This window comes from Lineus longissimus, chromosome 19 (assembly GCF_910592395.1).
Source record: "Lineus longissimus chromosome 19, tnLinLong1.2, whole genome shotgun sequence".
NCBI lineage: Eukaryota > Metazoa > Nemertea > Pilidiophora > Heteronemertea > Lineidae > Lineus > Lineus longissimus.
Window position 1 is genome coordinate 13,404,908 of NC_088326.1, and position 18,826 is coordinate 13,423,733.

At 42.7% G+C, this 18,826-nt stretch overlaps 1 protein-coding gene across 13 annotated transcripts in view; it reads right to left on the reverse strand.

Moving 5' to 3' along the window:
• Window positions 1–5,899: 5,899 nt before the first annotated feature.
• LOC135503169 (oxidation resistance protein 1-like) overlaps window positions 5,900–18,826 on the reverse strand; it is a 36,440-nt gene continuing 23,513 nt past the window's right edge. For 10 of the 13 annotated variants that reach the window (XM_064796573.1, XM_064796566.1, XM_064796570.1 and 7 more), the window contains 8 exons: window positions 17,216–17,251; window positions 14,749–14,911; window positions 14,432–14,609; window positions 12,635–12,751; window positions 10,421–10,573; window positions 10,148–10,243; window positions 9,740–9,813; window positions 5,900–9,587 (listed from right to left, as the gene is read on the reverse strand). In XM_064796573.1, coding sequence (XP_064652643.1) covers window positions 9,452–9,587; window positions 9,740–9,813; window positions 10,148–10,243; window positions 10,421–10,573; window positions 12,635–12,751; window positions 14,432–14,609; window positions 14,749–14,911; window positions 17,216–17,251 — 953 coding nt within the window. In that variant the 3' untranslated portion in view covers window positions 5,900–9,451. The remainder of the gene's footprint in view (window positions 9,588–9,739; window positions 9,814–10,147; window positions 10,244–10,420; window positions 10,574–12,634; window positions 12,752–14,431; window positions 14,610–14,748; window positions 14,912–17,215; window positions 17,252–18,826) is intronic. The other 3 variants (XM_064796577.1, XM_064796569.1, XR_010449869.1) reach the window with 2 other exon arrangements.

Below are 18,826 nucleotides of genomic sequence, written 5' to 3' on the forward strand. Positions count from 1 at the left end.
GACGGGAGACAAGATTGTCCTCTCAAGTAGCTGGGTGTCCACTTGAGACAGTCACATCACTAGAGAGACACTGTCTCATCGAGACGGGCTCTCAAGTAGCTGGCTGTCACTTTCACATTCGCGAATTCATTGCTACTCCAACGAAGTACGAAATAGGAACTATGGTCGTTTCGCTCCATGACCTTTTCGCCCCCAGTCGTTTCGCTGTCCAGGAGGTGCTGCCCCCTACACTACACAGGCTAAACTTATCTCAAATTCTGGGGAAATTTCTACATGACGGCTAGTCTATTTTCAACGGGCCGAATGTAAATCAACTACTTATAACCCATTTTCTAGTAATAAAACTAGTATAGGAATAACGGACGTCTACAGAAGGTAGCGACATATTCTTTATCAAAAAACAAGTTATGAGTACGTCATCACCCGGAAGACCACTCTGTCACAACCAACCCAAGTTGTCTCAAAAAATGATGCACAGGAGACACTGAATTATACGGAGAAAATTTCTGCATGACAACTAGCCTAATTTCAACCGGCGGAATGTAGATATCTTTAAACCAACTAATTATGACCATGCACTTTAATAGAATGGTCTTCTACAGGTGGTGACATATTCTTTATCAAACAATCACTAATATCGAACAAGATTACCAAGTCACAACCAACGTCCCGGGAGGTGCTGCCTCCTATATTAAACCAGATGAACTGACCCAAGTCCTGACAACATTTGCGCAACTAACCTAATTTCACCCGGCGGAATGTAAATATCTTTAAACCAACTAATTATAACCCTGCACTTTACTAGTCTTCTACTTTAATAGTCTTCTAGGTGGTGACATATTCTTTATCGAACAGTCACTAATATGGAATAAGATTACCAAGTCGAACCCAACTTCAGTTGTCAGTTTAGGCCCAGGAGGTGCTGCCATCTACATTAAACCAGATGAACTGACCCAAGTCCTGACAATATTTTATACATGACAAGAACCTATTTTCACTGTGCAGACACTATCTACTCAACCAGTAGGCCCTGTATACTGTAAATGATTGGTTATTTCAGAAGACGACAAACCCTAGTAACCAGGACACGCAAACCAAAACAGGATCGGAGCAGGCAATTTGACTCCTCCAGCTGGTTATCTTGTCACCCAAATTTAAAGACAGTCAATTTCAAGACAGGACAAGCCCTATTCTACATAAATCAGTGTAGCGCGGAACTTCTAAGAATTGCTCATTGCAAGCGCCAATACATTTTGCTGTAGCACTTACCTATTTAGCATTTTTCTGCCTTTCATTTGTTTTTCAGCTCAAATCCTAAAATGTTTTGCCAAAAAATAAACCATGACAACGACACGCCTCCCTTTTATTTTCAAATCTTCTACAGAAGTACAAATAATACACAACTTTTATAAATTTACATTACAGAATTGTCAATTTCAGCTTATTTCATTGTCTTCGAATGTACCCTATTGTGCAACAGAAGTTACTTATACCAATACACAAGCTGTAAACTCACCCAGGAGCCCTCACAACACTAAAGGACAGGAACATTTTCCATGACATCTGGCAGACGCAACAGCCCCTGACCATTTTACAGTGGTCATGAACAGCTAGGAAAAGTTAGGCCTACATTCAAATATCACCTCATTCATCTGCAGGGAAAAGTAATCCAATATACTGTCCTTTTACTAAGTCTTCTTAACTTGTAAAAATGTGGGCAATTTGTATCACCCCTGTCTATCAGTCCGAATGTTGAACTGGTGACAATTTTAACAGTGCCTTTTAATGAACACAGGAATTCCATCGTAAAATATGGGCTATATGAAAGCCCTCCACATGGTGTGGAGTCAGTGGCCATAAATAGGACCACCAACTTGTTTTCGTTTTGCTTTATTTCAAAACTTCAGCACAGGAAGGCCAACTAGTTAAGAAAGCCGAAGTTCCTGATCCAATATCAAGGGACTCGCCATGCGGAAGCCATAAAGCAGTTCTTCATGAAGACCAAATTTTGTGGTGACACAATCACCTCGTTTGATATTTCTAAAAATATTTCAAAAAAATGTTTTCAGAGCCGCCATGCAATAGCAAAGATCTCAGGGAGTACCTCGGACCCAGGCCCTACGTCTCCCATCCTGACTTTTCGTCAAAAAAAAGGAAAATAAAGACGACCTCCAAGCTTAGATCCGACAGATGCTTAGCCTAGTGAACCAAGGCGTGGCGGTTATAATCTTGATCCTCCGGCGATACCAGCCACCGACAGACTGTGACACTGAACTCACGAATAAGCCCAGGCAAGCTGACGAACTGACCGAAACCCTCGTTGTCCAAGATCAATGGAAAACTTGCTGTTCATACAATGATATGAAACGAGCAAGATATTTTTAACTTCAAAGAAAGGGTGGTGTTCATTTCAGGCACAGTAAATGTACAAGAATAATCAAGAGAACTCGTCCCAGCAGTGAACTTGAAAAACAAGTTAAATTACCATATGCATCAATATGCAGAAAGTCCCAATTTTTAGCCACAGGACAAGGGCTGGACCCTGTCGTCTTCAACAGACTTAAACAGGTATTTCCTGCCCAGGTTTTTTGTCAGAGTGGACCTATCCTGACCTTCTGGTTGCAACTTATACATCAAATAGACCCCGCAAAGAAGGGGCGTTTATAATGTTGAAGACATGTTTATACAATAACAATATTGAAGCTATTGCCTGCAGTGACCTTTCTACGGATTTTATGAGGGGAGGGGCCGGGACCGTGACTATTGATAAAGTCCTCACGATATTATATTCGGCAACAATTGGGCACAGACTTTCGTCATACTCTTTGTGTTGGACCTGTACTAGTCCACAATACATTTATTTCGTGATGGACCTATATTACCAGTCCCCTCACATTCCTCTCTCATGTCTCATCTTTGTCATCTTCGGTAAGGACTCGAGGACCTCAATGTATGTAATAATTCATGACTGACCTATATTACCAGTGCAGTCCAATCATACTATCATCTATATTTTTCATTTAGTCTGTTTATAATTCTAGGGCTGGGGTGGGGATGGGGAAATTCTCCAGTGACAAACTTTTTGATTGTCATTCTGGTAAAGAAAAACACGTCCAAAATTGAAATTTATTCTCAGATTCTTTTACAACGCTTGAAAAAAACTTTTAAAATGTACATGCGGCTTACTGCACCAAGACACTGTATATTCCTGAGGCAGTCCATTCATCCTGTCTTCATACCTCTTTCATCAACTGCCCAAAATTGGAGAAACTTTGGTGGCTGAATCATTTTCCTTGTAAGTAACTGAATGACAAATACTACTGGGAAGAAGGTGATAGTTCACAATTCATGCTCATCACCTTCACAAGGCTTAGTCTTAACAGCAACAAATTTAGGCACAATATCCTAACAATTATTTCTGGCAAAAGCCAGAAGTTGATGTCTCTAAAATTAGACCACGAAAAGATTCTTAAAGGCCATATATCAAGGTTTTTTGCCATTTTCTGCTGTAAGACGATTTCAAAAGTGTAGCTAACACTTTATACAATACAGAAAACCAAATGCAATTAGCTCCATCCATTTTGAAGATATAGCCAATTATGTGTTTGACAACTTGATTACCTGACCCTCCAGAACTTTTTCCCCCAAAACTAATTTCATCCCAGGACATCTCTACTGAGTTATAGATTGGCTAGAACTCTGAAAGAGAAGATCCTTAATGGTAATTACCTTAACAATAGCAATTCTCCGGGCCTTGTTTCTTTATTTGTCAATCTCTGGACACCAGATTTCACACACACGTAGCTGAAAAACCAAAGAAAGACAATTTGAATGCTGCTTCAACCAACAACGGGCGATTTCTGTGTCATTAACGAGAGCTGGACAGACAGTTCCAGCTCCTCTTTGCAAGTTTCCTTCTTTCAATGCATCCATCACGTATTGCCTCAAAATAGCATTCTGCATTGTTTGCTTATCATATACTTCAAGGTCACCTGCAGGTCTTATTGGTAATTACTGGGGTGAAACTTTGTACCGCTGGACAGACTTACCTACTCAACTGGCTTTTTTTTCATCCCAACGGCTTGATCACAAGGCCAGATATCTCCACCGCAAGACGCAATGCCTTCACTGCAATCAGTCTTTGCCAGCAACTTCCTCAAGTCGAACATCAACTGTAGTAGGAAAGGAGACATGACACTCAAGATGCTACCAGAAGATACTACCACCTCTAGTTGCGACTTTGTCCCTGCGAGGACGAGGATATTTCACACCTAGTTAATAAAGTGTTGGGAAATGAGGACATTGTCACATCGTCAAAGGCTGTAGTTTTCGCCGAGCTGAATAAAACAGCGGCACGTCACAACCAAGCATCAAAACTCTTTGATAGGCTTTTGATAGGCTGAACAATACGGATATATCACATCCTTGGATTTGACACCGAGGACAACTCACAAGTCCAAATCACATCCCATCATATGAGACCAGCGAATATGCTTGTTCTCATGCTAGACAACATCGAGGACATGTCACAACCTGTTCAGCATCTCCTTTACAAATCAAACATTTCGAGGCTAGAAGACCATTCTGCACAATGCGAAAAAAGACTATGTCACTGTTTAAAATGTGGTTGTGCTTTATGATAAAAAACAATCACATCTTGCAAAACTCGGCCAGGAGCCATCCCAACCACTTCCACACGTCACAACCTCGTGCATTCACAATGCGGCGAAACGGGCAACGAAATCGCCTGGAAAATGGACGAGCAAATCCTCCAAATTGCAGATTTGGCAAAAATCACGAGTTCTTTAGGGACTCGACATATCAATGCATGGACTCAACCATAGATTTGTCATATTTGTAGCGATTTAAAAGAGGATTAAACGGATTTCTCACAGAAAAATATCCGAGTCAGCGACAGATTAGATTTTTGTTTTCCCATTCCCGGCAAAAATATAAACATAAATTTCACTGCTTTTCGAACCTTGCATGCCCGAGTACCCCTTTTATATGCCCTAATAATAATCAGTTCGACTGGTATAAACAAAAGCTCAACAAAACTAGAGGGTAACAAAGTCGTTTCAGCTGGTCGAAGATTTGAAACATTGTATCTCCATAGTGCACTGCAGTGTGTCTGTGTGCATGCACGCGCGCTGTCAAAATGTCAGTTTACAAAAATCTCAAAATCACACATTCCATCACTGAAATTTGGCATAAATTTGGTGCCAGCACAACCTATGCAAAAATTATTATGCACGCAAGGGAATTTCGAACGCTTACATCAGTTGATTCATGAGAAAATTGAAAAATATCGGGAGGAAATTGTCAGATGATTGTCAAGGAATAAATAGCAGACGATATCAATCTCTCCATTCCTATTGGACAATCGTGACATGTGATATTATAACCGCCCGTCGTTTGCTGTTTGGTTCGGAAAATTCCGATAATTGCCGAAGACGTTGACCAATGAGAGGGTTTGTTTTCATTTACATCAAGCACGTGGCCTAGATATTTCATTCTGTCTAGTTCCATTTTCTTAGCTCAGGGGGCAGCACGTGTTATCAGTTGGGATGACGTACCGGCTTGTCTTTCAGAAATGACTTCTGCCAAGGAGATAAATAATACTGAATTTGGTCATAACTTTAGTACGTATGCATCTCAAGGGGAGGTGTGGGGTGGGAGGCAACAGGTTGTGGGGTATTGTCACTGAAATTGACCAACTTGATATGTATGTTACTGTCACACTCTTCGAAGACAGTCACAACCCTGGAGGAGACACCACAACTGCATTTTGCTTCATCATACATGACCGGAGACTGACCCACAGATTACCAGCTGAAAGTTAGCAAGTAGGATCTGATATATTGACATACTTTCAAATCAACAGCAATAACAAGAGCAATACGTAAAGATTGTTATTTATTTAAACATGTTTATACAATGATCCTAATAACCTGGTTCATGCCAGGTCTCACAACGAACACACAACACCATCTTTTTAAATGCATACCTTATTTCACATCACACGACTGGTTTTTTCATCAACAACCGGCCAGGAACTTGTTTTTGGGGGATGAACTTCCCCACACTATCAGTGTGGTTCAAATTAGAAAGTACACCGGAATAGACAACTGACTTGCCAAAATCCTTTGTCGAACAGATTTTAGAAGGTTGAAAAGCGCTCATGCTTCTCAATTCACCAGCAACAAGCAAGTCTATTGTCTACTTCCTGTGACCTGTAACTGGTCAACACACTGATTCATGCGGCCAGGTTTTATCATGCATAATCATGGTTTTATCAGAAAGCATCGTTCTCCACAAGATTTCTCAAGGTAGGGTGGTTGCCTTGATATTCTAGAAGTTTTGCCAGTGTGCAACACAAGGAAGGGTGGCCAGTAATTTAAGACAGGGGGGGGGGGGCCCATAGAAACTCTTTAGGGTGGCTCATCCAAGGTATGTTTGTCTATTGTTTTGGGCCACCCTGTATAGTCAGGCTGTTATTTGCACAATATGACCATCAACTTCTTGAGATTATTGAGTATATTGTTCTCATGTGATCCTCACGCCTCCTACGAATATAATAAACCAAGAAGCAAAAGCAAAGCTATAAGTACCACATGTCGACCTTACAACCTCACCCACTATAACTCTGAAAATAACTCAGTTCATGGCACAGAAAAATAACAAAATCTTGGCACAGAAAGTTGACCCCTTGATATGTACATCTGTTTTCAAGTATTTTTCACCTGTGTAAACAGATCAGTAGAAACAGATTTCCAAAAATTATTTTCTAATTTTTCATCTTCGAAATGCGTTTCTATTTCTCAACTCAATTTGCATTTAAAGGGGGCATATTGGCAAGTATCCCAACACGAGGTGAGGCGATGGTGGACTTTCAGCAGATGTACCGCTCTGTCGAGCCATTGATCTGGGTATGAATGACTAGTTGCCTTTGACAAGGAATGTTTACCTTGTACTAAATACTGTCGTCATTGGAGATGACATCTTGAGTAAGAGTACAAGCAGAGTAACCATGGTAACAAGTATTAACCTACCACCACTCTGTGCTATACTAACACAATACTACGACCAGTGACACAACTTTACAATCCGTCACTTTTCATGACGTAAAAACTGCATAAAAATCTGGATTCCATATTCATCACACAGAATGATAACTTCGAGATTAGACAGTCGAATCCCAAGACGAAAAAATCCCTGATTCTGAGTCTACATTGTACCACATAGTTCATAAAACTACGAAAACATCCAAAAATTGCAAGGCTAGTCTCTGAAACACCAACCTACAACCATTTACAAACGCCTGTCATCCCCTGAAAAAGGATTGGAACAGTCCGTCAAACACCAGTCATCCCCTGAAATAGGAATGAACCGTCCAAAAAACAGTCCAACAAAAACCTGTTATCCCTTGAAATAGGAATGGTCCATCTGATTTTACTCTATGTCACCCTATTCTGACATAAACACAGCACACAAATGTACATAAAACCATTCAAAATGTACAAGAGATATTCACCAAGGCCTGTGAAGCCAACTTCACTAAATGTACCAAATCAATTAACTATGTCCATGTAATGTACAGTATATTGAGCACACATCCATCTGGGAGGGACTAGTCTACACTATGTAGTCTCAGAGTATACCTTCAGTTCTACATAAAAACGGTTTTGTTCATTTACAAATTGGAATATATGTCTAACTAAGAGACTGCAGTTACTCATTTGCTGGTCTCAGCCTGCCAGGTAGATTGGTTCCAAATCGCTCCACCAGAGGGCTAATCAGATTATTGGTACTGCCCGACTATTATGGGATTGGACATCTGATTTGTGATTGGTCGAGAGACGCCCATTTGCATAACAACAAATCAGTGCTTTCCAGTCTCATCTGTAAAACAGACTTGACATTTCGGGGCATCTCATAGTCAGGCAAGACTGACCATACTTCTAGATTTACCAATCTACCTCCCAAACTGATACCAGACCTAGACTGATCTTCTATTATCCACAACACAGAGTGAACAGGCAGGTCTCAACTACACACAACATTCTTTTTATTTACAAGTTGAGTGTCTACTGAAAACAAACAGCTGCTTTGGAAACGTTTAGCCCTGGTCCCCTTTAAGTGAAAACATCAGCTAGAATATGGCTAAACCAAACTGGGACTATGCACACTGTCAGAATGCACACTGTCAATCCCAAGGTCCTGCTAAGAGGAGAAAAGCACCTGGTCCCCATGCATATTAGCGGGACAGAGTGCACCTGGTCCCCATGCATATTAGCTGAGTGCACTGTCTGTGGCAGCGTAGGTGCAAGCTTCTTAATAGTTACATATGATCCACAGATACTGCCCACAACATGAAGGTTTGCATATAAAGTACATCATTCCAGGTCATATCTGCCATGGTTGGATACAAAGTCACCCAAGTGAATCAGTTTTTCAATACTTAGCTCAGATCAAAGGTCAAGGGCGGGAAAATAGTGTTGAGAAAACTGATTCGCCATGATCTACTGAGTTTTCACAAATGAAGACCCAAATAAACAAGGCACAGATACTGAAGAACAGGAGCAGCTGCCAACCAATCAGATTCACTCAAGGATTTACTTCTCTCTGTTGGTTTCTGTTGACATGACAGTTGTATAAAGTCGCAATTCAACAATATTTACATGCAATGTTTACATCCACTAAGTTCTCTTTTTACATATACCCAGTCTTATGTTACACCAAACCGATCACCATAGTAACAACGGACAACTAATATGGCCACTGAAAATATGGACACGTTGTCTGAAAAATGACATCACAAGTTATTTGAACTGTTCGCCGACATTTTAGAATTGATATCTGACCATCACGTGTTACGTTGACTGTATTGTGTGTATGAACGTGTGCCACATCTTATTATATTGAAACAAAGTTCTGTACCCAGAAACAATCAATATCTTGTCGCTGGTTTCTTTTCGCATGGTTGTCACTACAGGATGTAGCAGCACATACTGTGAATCGTGGGGCCTTCCATTAAGTAACGGGCCGTAATGCCAGTGGATCTCGTGGATCACGATGGCACTAAACACTGACATGTAGCGATCAAACATTCATCACAAAACGCTGCATGACACGAGGCAGGAGCCTCCTCTCCTATATGAAAAGTTTTGTCACCTTCCGATCAGGGGTGTGGCCGTCTCACCACAAGAGGTGCTCATCTGGAAAGCCATCAATTCTCTGAATCTGACCAGAAAATACAAATCTGATTACAAGCAGGGACTCCTTCCCTAGACACAGTGTCATTTTCTTCACAGCAACAAAATGGACTGAAAGTGTTTTTTGACAGCCTTCTTACACAATGAATCGGCCGTTCATCGATACAAACAGACGCCATCTTGTCCAACCAGTCTTTACAAATCGTCCAGTGCCTAATATCGAGGCAATCGAGGCTTCATACGAATCCCCAAGCCTCAAACCCCTTCACGATGAAGTCCTCCTGCACAGATAGTGGTTCGTTATTGAAAGTATCACATCGCTGCGTGCGGCCATGGTATAGGTCGCCGTCGAGCCAGATGCCGAACGAACCTCTGAAATAGAGAAAGGTAGGATTAAGCATAAATAGATAACACTGTAAAGGCATCACATGAGGAACAGAGTGCCTAAGGGCAACAGTTTCCTTAACAGACCGAGGGCAGCAGAACTTGTGATATGAAATCAACGCTAATCATTACAAACTTACTGTCCAGCGCCGATGGCCAAACTCTCCTTGTTTCCTTTGATGAAGAAGTTGTTCTCCCCGGACCAATTAAACACCTGGAAGAGAGAAGGAATCCTGTGGTGATCATCATGGCTGACTTTATCAATCAACAATGCACATCATCTGAAGATGGTCATTGCTGGTTCAATATCTCTATCACATACTAATGAACCTCTCTCTTCTGGATACCCTTTAGACTTGGACTAGGTCTCTTGACTATGTAGGCCAATTCAATGGGTAGACCCAATTTAGACCAAAACCATTGATCATAACAGCTCCACAACTTCGGGCACTATGCTCACGACAAGGCCCAACATAATAGTGAAGGACTGATTGCAGCTGCGGGTTGTCTCTGACCACCACACTGGAGCCCACAGTCACCATACATACCTTGAACTCTGGGTAGAATGTGTAGAGGAAGGTCTCGCCCGTGCCGTAGAAATGATCACTCCACTTGAGAGCACACGACGTCAGGGCTCCGAACACCTGCAACATCAACAAAATATCATGGAAGAAGAAAATAATTGGTTTGTTGGAGGTCAGACGTCTGCTCATTAGAGATGGCTGAATGATGACTGTGACCCCAGACATTACATCTTAATCGCCAATCCGTACCCCTTTCTACTTCGGATGTGCTTGATATTGACTATCTCTGGAACTTACGCTATTGCATGTATCCTTGATGACGAGTAAGACTGGCGTCTCATAGTCATACATCGCCCGGTAAAGCGTCTTTAAACTGAAGCCATTCTGATCCGAGCTGTATATCAGCGTCCAGGGGTAGCCCTCCGCTCGTGCCGGCAGGTGCTTCGTAATCTGCGCAGAAAGACACATATAAAGTCAACATTATGATATTTAGAAGTTTGTTATTTGGAAGCAACATTAAGGAAGAAACAAGCTCCTAGATACTTTGTCAGGCCGTCAACTCTGAAATTACTATCTTTGCTAGCTTATTGGTGGGCCTGAATAAACCAGGCAGAGATTATTCTTACATACGAAGTGAGCATATCCAATAGTTAGATAGATAAACAACCACGTACTTGTAGCCTTCATGTCCTAATAGTTGACAAAATATGTGGAGAATTCAGTGGGCGGGCCACAATACCGTAAGGAATTTGCTCAAGAGCTTTCTTGGGAAGTAAGACAGCAAACTTCCTGGTTTGAAACTGTGCTCTGACAGAGATTATTCAATTTCTTAATAGCCTTCAAATCCGCCTCAAAGGGTTAATTTCCTGGAGCTTCCTGTTAGGAAATAACAATTAAATCTCACGAGTTGTGACCTGGATCTGTGACTGCATTCAATGCATCTCCTGCCCCAGGTCAATCGCTCTCAACCACCGGCATGCCACGTTATAATAACAACGAATTGTTGTTGTCTGGCCTAAATACTTGCTATTCAAGATGGTTAGAAAAGCCGAAAAAACATTCTGCATAAAAATTATTGGTTTTTTGTTGTTGTGCCGAGGACAAATAAATGTGACATAAATATCCACAATAAGCAGGGATCTATATGGACAGAAAATATCAGCCAAACTTCCCCATTCACTCTTTTAAACCGAGGATATTCATAAGATTAGATCACTGTATCAGTTAGACCACTCCATTCCAGTCTGTCTCATCTCAAAAGGTCAGACAGTTCGACCGCTAAATGTCAACCTCAGATAAACACATCAGTCCACCACCTGACATCCACCTTAGCAACAGGAGCAGCCGGTCACATCACTCAAAACAATGAAACTGGCAGCCATGTTGATTTATCTGTCGGCCATGTTTGTTTCGCTAATTAAGGTGTTTATTTGCTAAGTCATTAGCTCCCAGGGATTCCATTATTTGGTTTATGAGCTGCTGCCAACAAATGGGTCCGGAATGATGGTTGAAATGAAAGCAGACCTTTAGTTAGGAGATAGTCCACCAGGACTGAATGTATTAACTGTACTGCAGATATGGAACATTCTGCTGCGTAATGCAGTCAGGTAGATCTCCAAGAGCTGGACAGATGGCCGCAGAGCAAATCTAAAATCCCCTCCCTCATAGCTCTGCCTACAGTGTCCCTTTAAGGTCATCATCTTACAGCATATGAAACATTCTGCACTATAAGACAGGTAGATGTCCCGTGCCTGACTGATGAGAGCAGGACAGGTGGCTGCAGAGATAATCAGATAGAGGCCAATAAATATCGACAAATATTGACTAAAGATAAGCAAATAAAATATGAACAATTTCATAGAGTTCCTGATAACCGTTGGGTTTTTGTATTGACGAAGCGGGTTATTACATCCTTAGTAATGTTCATGGGAACTGCATGTTATAATGACGTCTTTATGTAGGATGCCAACTGCACTCGGCCAATTACAGCCCAGCAAATAGGCGTGAACACTCTGGTAACTGGGTCTTTACAACTCCCTGGGGAGTGTGAGATGACCTGCATTAACGATGATGATATGACCTAACATATGATATGATATGATATGACCTAACATTAACATAAACCATATCTGCTCACCCGGTGCCCGCTTACTCCTGAGAGGAGAAGCAAGTAGGGTTAAGTGTCTTGCTCATTTGGTTCATGCCAGACGTGTTATGGCACTGGCCCTCGCCTTTGCATGAGAAGGACCAGGTGGATCCCATAATCTTTGCGACTGATGCCAAGGTTTTTTCAATGCATGCACCAGACACCGCTTGGCCTTTATAACCAGTCGAGCACTTAGAACGTGACCAGTTGAGGATGGAACCCAACACGACTGATGGTTGATCGGCAGACATGTGGGCTAACCACTTCCTCATTTGTGTCCCGATACATTTGAGATTGTAAGAATATTGTATATTTTCCAAAATCTTTTCAACAGCAGAAGTTTGAGATGAATCATGATGTCTTACCGCGATGACATGTTCCTCGGACAAGATGACCGTGTTCCCCACGAGCTCTGGCAGTGGGAGTGAGTCCTCCACCTCCAGGATTGAGAGCCGGCGTCGCGCCTCATCAACATGCACGATCTGAAACACAACATTGAGACAAAAATCAGACGGGAAATTCTTAATTAAATATCTGACACATCAGAAACTACTGGCAACATCTGTTCCCAGAGTATGGGACACAAACATTGCAATCAGACTGTGAGTAGGCCTACCAGGACACACACTCTACCATCAGACTGCGAGTAGGCCTACCATGACACATACTCTACCATCAGACTGCGAGTAGGCCTACCATGACACACACTCTACCATCAGACAGCGAGTAGGCCTACCAGGACACACACTCTACCATCAGACTGCGAGTAGGCCTACCAGGACACACACTCTACCATCAGACTGCGAGTAGGCCTACCATGACACATACTCTACCATCAGACTGTGAGTAGGCCTACCAGGACACACACTCTACCATCAGACTGTGAGTAGGCCTACCAGGACACACACTCTACCATCAGACTGTGAGTAGGCCTACCATGACACACACTCTACCATCAGACAGCGAGTAGGCCTACCATGACACATACTCTACCATCAGACTGTGAGTAGGCCTACCAGGACACACACTCTGCCATCAGACAGCGAGTAGGCCTACCATGACACATACTCTACCATCAGACTGCGAGTAGGCCTACCAGGACACACACTCTACCATCAGACAGCGAGTAGGCCTACCATGACACATACTCTACCATCAGACTGTGAGTAGGCCTACCAGGACACACACTCTACCATCAGACAGCGAGTAGGCCTACCAGGACACACACTCTACCATCAGACTGCGAGTAGGCCTACCATGACACATACTCTACCATCAGACTGTGAGTAGGCCTACCAGGACACACATTCTGCCATCAGACGGCGAGTAGGCCTACCAGGACACACACCCGATCCCCAACAACAAATTAATTTACCATCCTCTCATTCACAGTGACAGCCATCTGTCCATATCGTCATCAATACATCCAAGACGAATCAGTGGCCGTCCTATTCTTAACACAAATAACAACACCAAATCACAGACAGCAAATTTGCGATTGAGAATTGATGAGATTCAAATCCAAACGTTTAAATGGCATCAAAAACAGATGAGCAGCCCAATTAAAACGACAGTCACTGATATTGACTGTCTGAAACCAGGAGTTTCAATTGACGAACTGAACAGTGCCTGATATCAACGTAGATCCCACGTGTACGTGAACAATGTGTGGAGTGTGAATGGTCCAAATGAATTGATCTATTGATAACAACGGCCCACTTAAGGTTAATAGTACTGCACCAGATGTAACACAATGCATTCATTCAAAGTATCTAACAATGAAAGGCAGAGATACGTCAAGGAATGTCTATTGTTTAGGTGCAGCGGTTGATTTCATCAGGAATCAAAGATTTGATGCCATAGGAACAGATGGACAGGGAGTGACGCCCCTCCAAGCAATCATCCCTTCCGCAAGAGATATTACATCGAATAATCTGTTCTACGTTTTGAATCCAACCTCTATATTACAGACAACGCTCTAAGAGGACAAATATCAGTAGCATATGAGAGTGTCCTTAATAGCGAGGTTCTGGCCATTGTATAAGCCATATGAGCATCGGTACTGTCAGATTATTGATTTCTGACTGACGTGTCTGGTTTGATGTGTCATCATCAGAGGGCAGCACCTCATAGAGATAGCTGTCAATGCTACAATATCTCACCTCCCAGTCCTTGGACATACTCCGCGTAATCCGTCCCTTCACGAAATCGACATGCATATCCTCCTCGACCTCATCATCATCCTCGATAATCACGAATCCTCGCTCCTTCGGGTCGATTTCGTCTCCTCCGTAGAGATTTGGCGACCATTGGATGAAGAAGGCATAAAGATGGTCGACCCTGAAACAAAATCAGACAATCAGAGATGTCTTTCAAGTTTTCCCAAGTTTCAGACATCCAGAGTCCAGAGTCAACTGACCTTTCTCAACAAGAAGTCGTGGATTCAGATCCCTACCAAGGCTATTAACTTTTCACTTACTTTTCTCTTGGAATGGAGAACCAATATTCAGGCTTCTTCCTCTTACGGCTGTAGGCCTCGATCGGGCATGTGCCCGACTGTCGCCCTTTCAAGGGGATGCCCACCTTCAGACACAGGTAGAGTGGCGGGTCCTCAAACTGCTTGGCTGGGCGCGGAATGAGTTCTGGAAAGGACGTGTCAGTTGTTATGTGATAGGGAGATATGGTGGTCGCACGATGACTGATGTCTATGTAACTCAGTGGTCAAACATATGGCTGTTACAGCGGCCAATATACTCCCCACAACACGCCAGGCAGCCATCAACAAACAAGCAAGTAGTCGTTGTCAATACAAAAGAAATTCTGGACAACTTTGACCTGATTAAGGACAAAGTTAACAGTAGTTACAGAAGAGGATATGAGCAAATCCCCATTTGTTTTGATAATGATAGGCCTGGGCAAACCGGGACACCATCGCCAAGTCAAAGATGGTGAATTTGCTTATTTTCAATTCGCGGCAGACGACATGTAACGTTTTCACTGAAATTCAATGGTTGATTCATTACAGTTGAGATTTGGACATGGTTGTGTTTTTCAGTGCAATCGTGAAAATAAAACACTGCTTGCAAATATTTCACGTTTTACTCTAAAGACTTGACAGGGGTGGTAAGAGTTGAAGGAAGATATCATCAATCCGCTGTTTATACGGAAATATGTCTGATGGTCCGCCCAGCAGCAGACACCAAACAATCAACTAATGACTACAGTCATGAGGACCAAACACAAAAGACAGAACAGCATGCGGATAGAATGTAAACAAAACTGCCACCTTTTGACAAAATGCTGAAACAGATTATCTGACAAATGATTCCCCGGCAATAGATGGCAAGGGTGAGGAGGGGTCAGAATCAGTGCCAGTTGTCACAAATGTTCACTGATTTTTTTCATTCAGAAAACACAATTCTTGGTTCTCGCCAGTGAAATGTTGAAGTTAAAAGGATCTTAAACACTTCTTCACCAAAATCGTACTACACATAACCAAGAACAAGTGATATGAAGAAAAGCACTGGCAGATTTTCAGCAGTTTTTACTTGCCCTTAGTCCAAATTGGAATCACATGAACTGATAATATGTGTAAGTTAATATGTGTAATTGTTAATCATACAGTGAGGTGTTGGTATAACATTACATCACAGACATGAGGAATAAGGCATGGACCTGATGACCTAAGAGAGCTCAATGTCTCAGTCAGAAGATCTCCCAGTCATTTCATGGGTGCAGATATAGAATAGTTTGGCAAACTGACATGAAATGGTAATGATCAAAGTGCACAAGTAGAGACACACACACCGTGTGGACACCCTTCAACTGGCTAAAAAGGGTCTCCACAGGGTCTACATGTGAATGTCAAGAGTCTATAATAACAAAACTTAGGGTCAAGAACCCGTTTGAACCTGAGGCGGTTTTAAACAGGACAGTCTCTGCAGATAAGCAGTAATACTAAATAAATGCTAACATTCCACTGTCGCTGAGGCAAGGCTGTTCTGTTCCTGGTTACAGCATCTTGAGTGGACTAAGAATGATGTGATATGAGCCTTGGGAATGATGCTCTTCATACGGCCAGAGGTTCCTTCTGCATCTCAGTCAGCCTGACCCTGAGACGGTACTACTGAAGCCCCCTCCCATGATATGCCCAGGATATCAGGTGTGTTCAAGAGAACAGCCCGGCCGCAGATATGCCCAGGATATCAGGTGTGTTCAAGAGAACAGCCTGGCCCCAGATATGCCCAGGATATCAGGTGTGTTCAAGAGAACAGCCCGGCCCCAGATATGCCCAGGATATCAGGTGTGTTCAATAGAACAGCCTGGCCCCAGATATGCCCAGGATATCAGGTGTGTTCAATAGAACAGCCTGGCCCCAGATATGCCCAGGATATCAGGTGTGTTCAAGAGAACAGCCCGGCCCCAGATATGCCCAGGATATCAGGTGTGTTCAATAGAACAGCCTGGCCCCAGATATGCCCAGGATATCAGGTGTGTTCAATAGAACAGCCTGGCCCCAGATATGCCCAGGATATCAGGTGTGTTCAAGAGAACAGCCCGGCCCCAGATATGCCCAGGATATCAGGTGTGTTCAATAGAACAGCCCGGCCCCAGATATGCCCAGGATATCAGGTGTGTTCAAGAGAACAGCCCGGCCCCAGATATGCCCAGGATATCAGGTGTGTTCAAGAGAACAGCCCGGCCCCAGATATGCCCAGGATATCAGGTGTGTTCAAGAGAACAGCCCGGCCCCAGATATGCCCAGGATATCAGGTGTGTTCAAGAGAACAGCCTGGCCCCAGGTATGCCCAGGATATCAGGTGTGTTCAAGAGAACAGCCCGGCCCCAGATATGCCCAGGATATCAGGTGTGTTCAAGATAACAGCCTGACCCCAGATATGCAAGCAGTGGAAAGAATGCAACAAAATAAACAGAATACGACTTACTTGAATCACGAGAATACAAACAAGTACAAGAATTAACTGAAACAAAAGATAGAGGGCACTGTCAACATCGCAAGTCTCGCTTATGAATTGAAACATGTTTCCAATGTCGCTGCCAGCAGCAGGGTTGTGGGAGCTAACACACATGGCTGGGTTGTTCAAATCATGTCAACTTGAACACAGTTGGTAAGTCTCATAACGTTAAACACTTTGATGGCTTTAACTGGAAGAGATAAAGTCTTTCAATGTTAACGGTTTGGGATAATGTGAATTTGGTGCTTTTGAACACCCGGGGCCAAATGAGTTACACCCTTTACGTTAGACTTGTGACGCCAATACAGAGACTTGAGAGGTTGAATATAAAACGCAAACAGAAGTGCAATCAAATGATCGGTGCATTGAAGTTTACGAGTGATGAAATAAACACATCTAGTCTCTTATGTAACCAGCTCAGCGATGCAACATGAGCAATCAACATCGGCATTTTCTGTTCAATGAGATATTCTTCATTGCTGACAGTAGCCAGTTTGACATCACAAAGCGATCACATGCTCAGTGAAGGATTTCAAAATACCTCCCATTGTTATGAAAGTGTTTGGGATGGGAACCACCGGTGTAATGCTGTCTTGTTCCACAGCCTCAGGGGACTTGGCATTACGAGGAGGGACATGTTGTCACGGCCCCTCCGTTTCGGGCAACATTTAATGATGTATCCATGGTATTAAACTGGTGTTGCCTAAGAGAGCTCACAAGCAAATTGCCTGGCAACACTTTCACAACAATGAACATCCATCTCGACCGACTCACTCCAAGGTTATAGCTAGTTTATATACAACAGCACATGTTCAGGGCCGGTCAATGTTCCACACACCCCCAACCCCAAATCTCAAACATGACACAAATGTAATCTGAAGAACTTTGTAATTCTATAAAATCTCAGTTACACTGACCAAAGTTTTCAAACTTCTTCATGGACGCCCCTGAACTGTACAGTCACTAACATTATCTGTGACCCATCACAGCAAAACCAGGTGCATGTCGCACAGAGCCGACACCAGGGTCTGTTTCATGTACATCAATGCACACGTAACAACCTGTCGACATGATGTTATAGTGATTTCTAACAACTGGATCCTGGATATAATGGAATAAATTGACGTACTCAGATTTCACAAAAGGCAGACAACAGTGAAATGAACGACCAGTCAGTCTCAACCTGCCAAGCTGAGAACAAGCACCTGGTTTGGCTGTGACGGGTTACACTTGTCAACACATGCATATACCTTTCAAGGAGTAGGCAAAACTAAGGACATGAGCACCTGCAACAAGCATGAAAAGGGTTAAACCTCACAGCTGCCGAGACAATTTTAAGAATTCATGAACATATGGTGAAATTGAGCTCCCCACTGACAGAATTCACCCCAAACTTCAAAGCAGGTGGCATTGAGGATAAGAGGGCCAGGTTTTAAGCTGCATGTATCCATCAGTTTTTCAGAGAAAGTTGCATATTCACTCCAGCAAAAAGTTGAAACATAGCTCGATTCATCGATATACACAACCCCATTTTGATTGATTATAAGGTTTCAAATCTTCATTCTCTGAATTGTCCAGCAA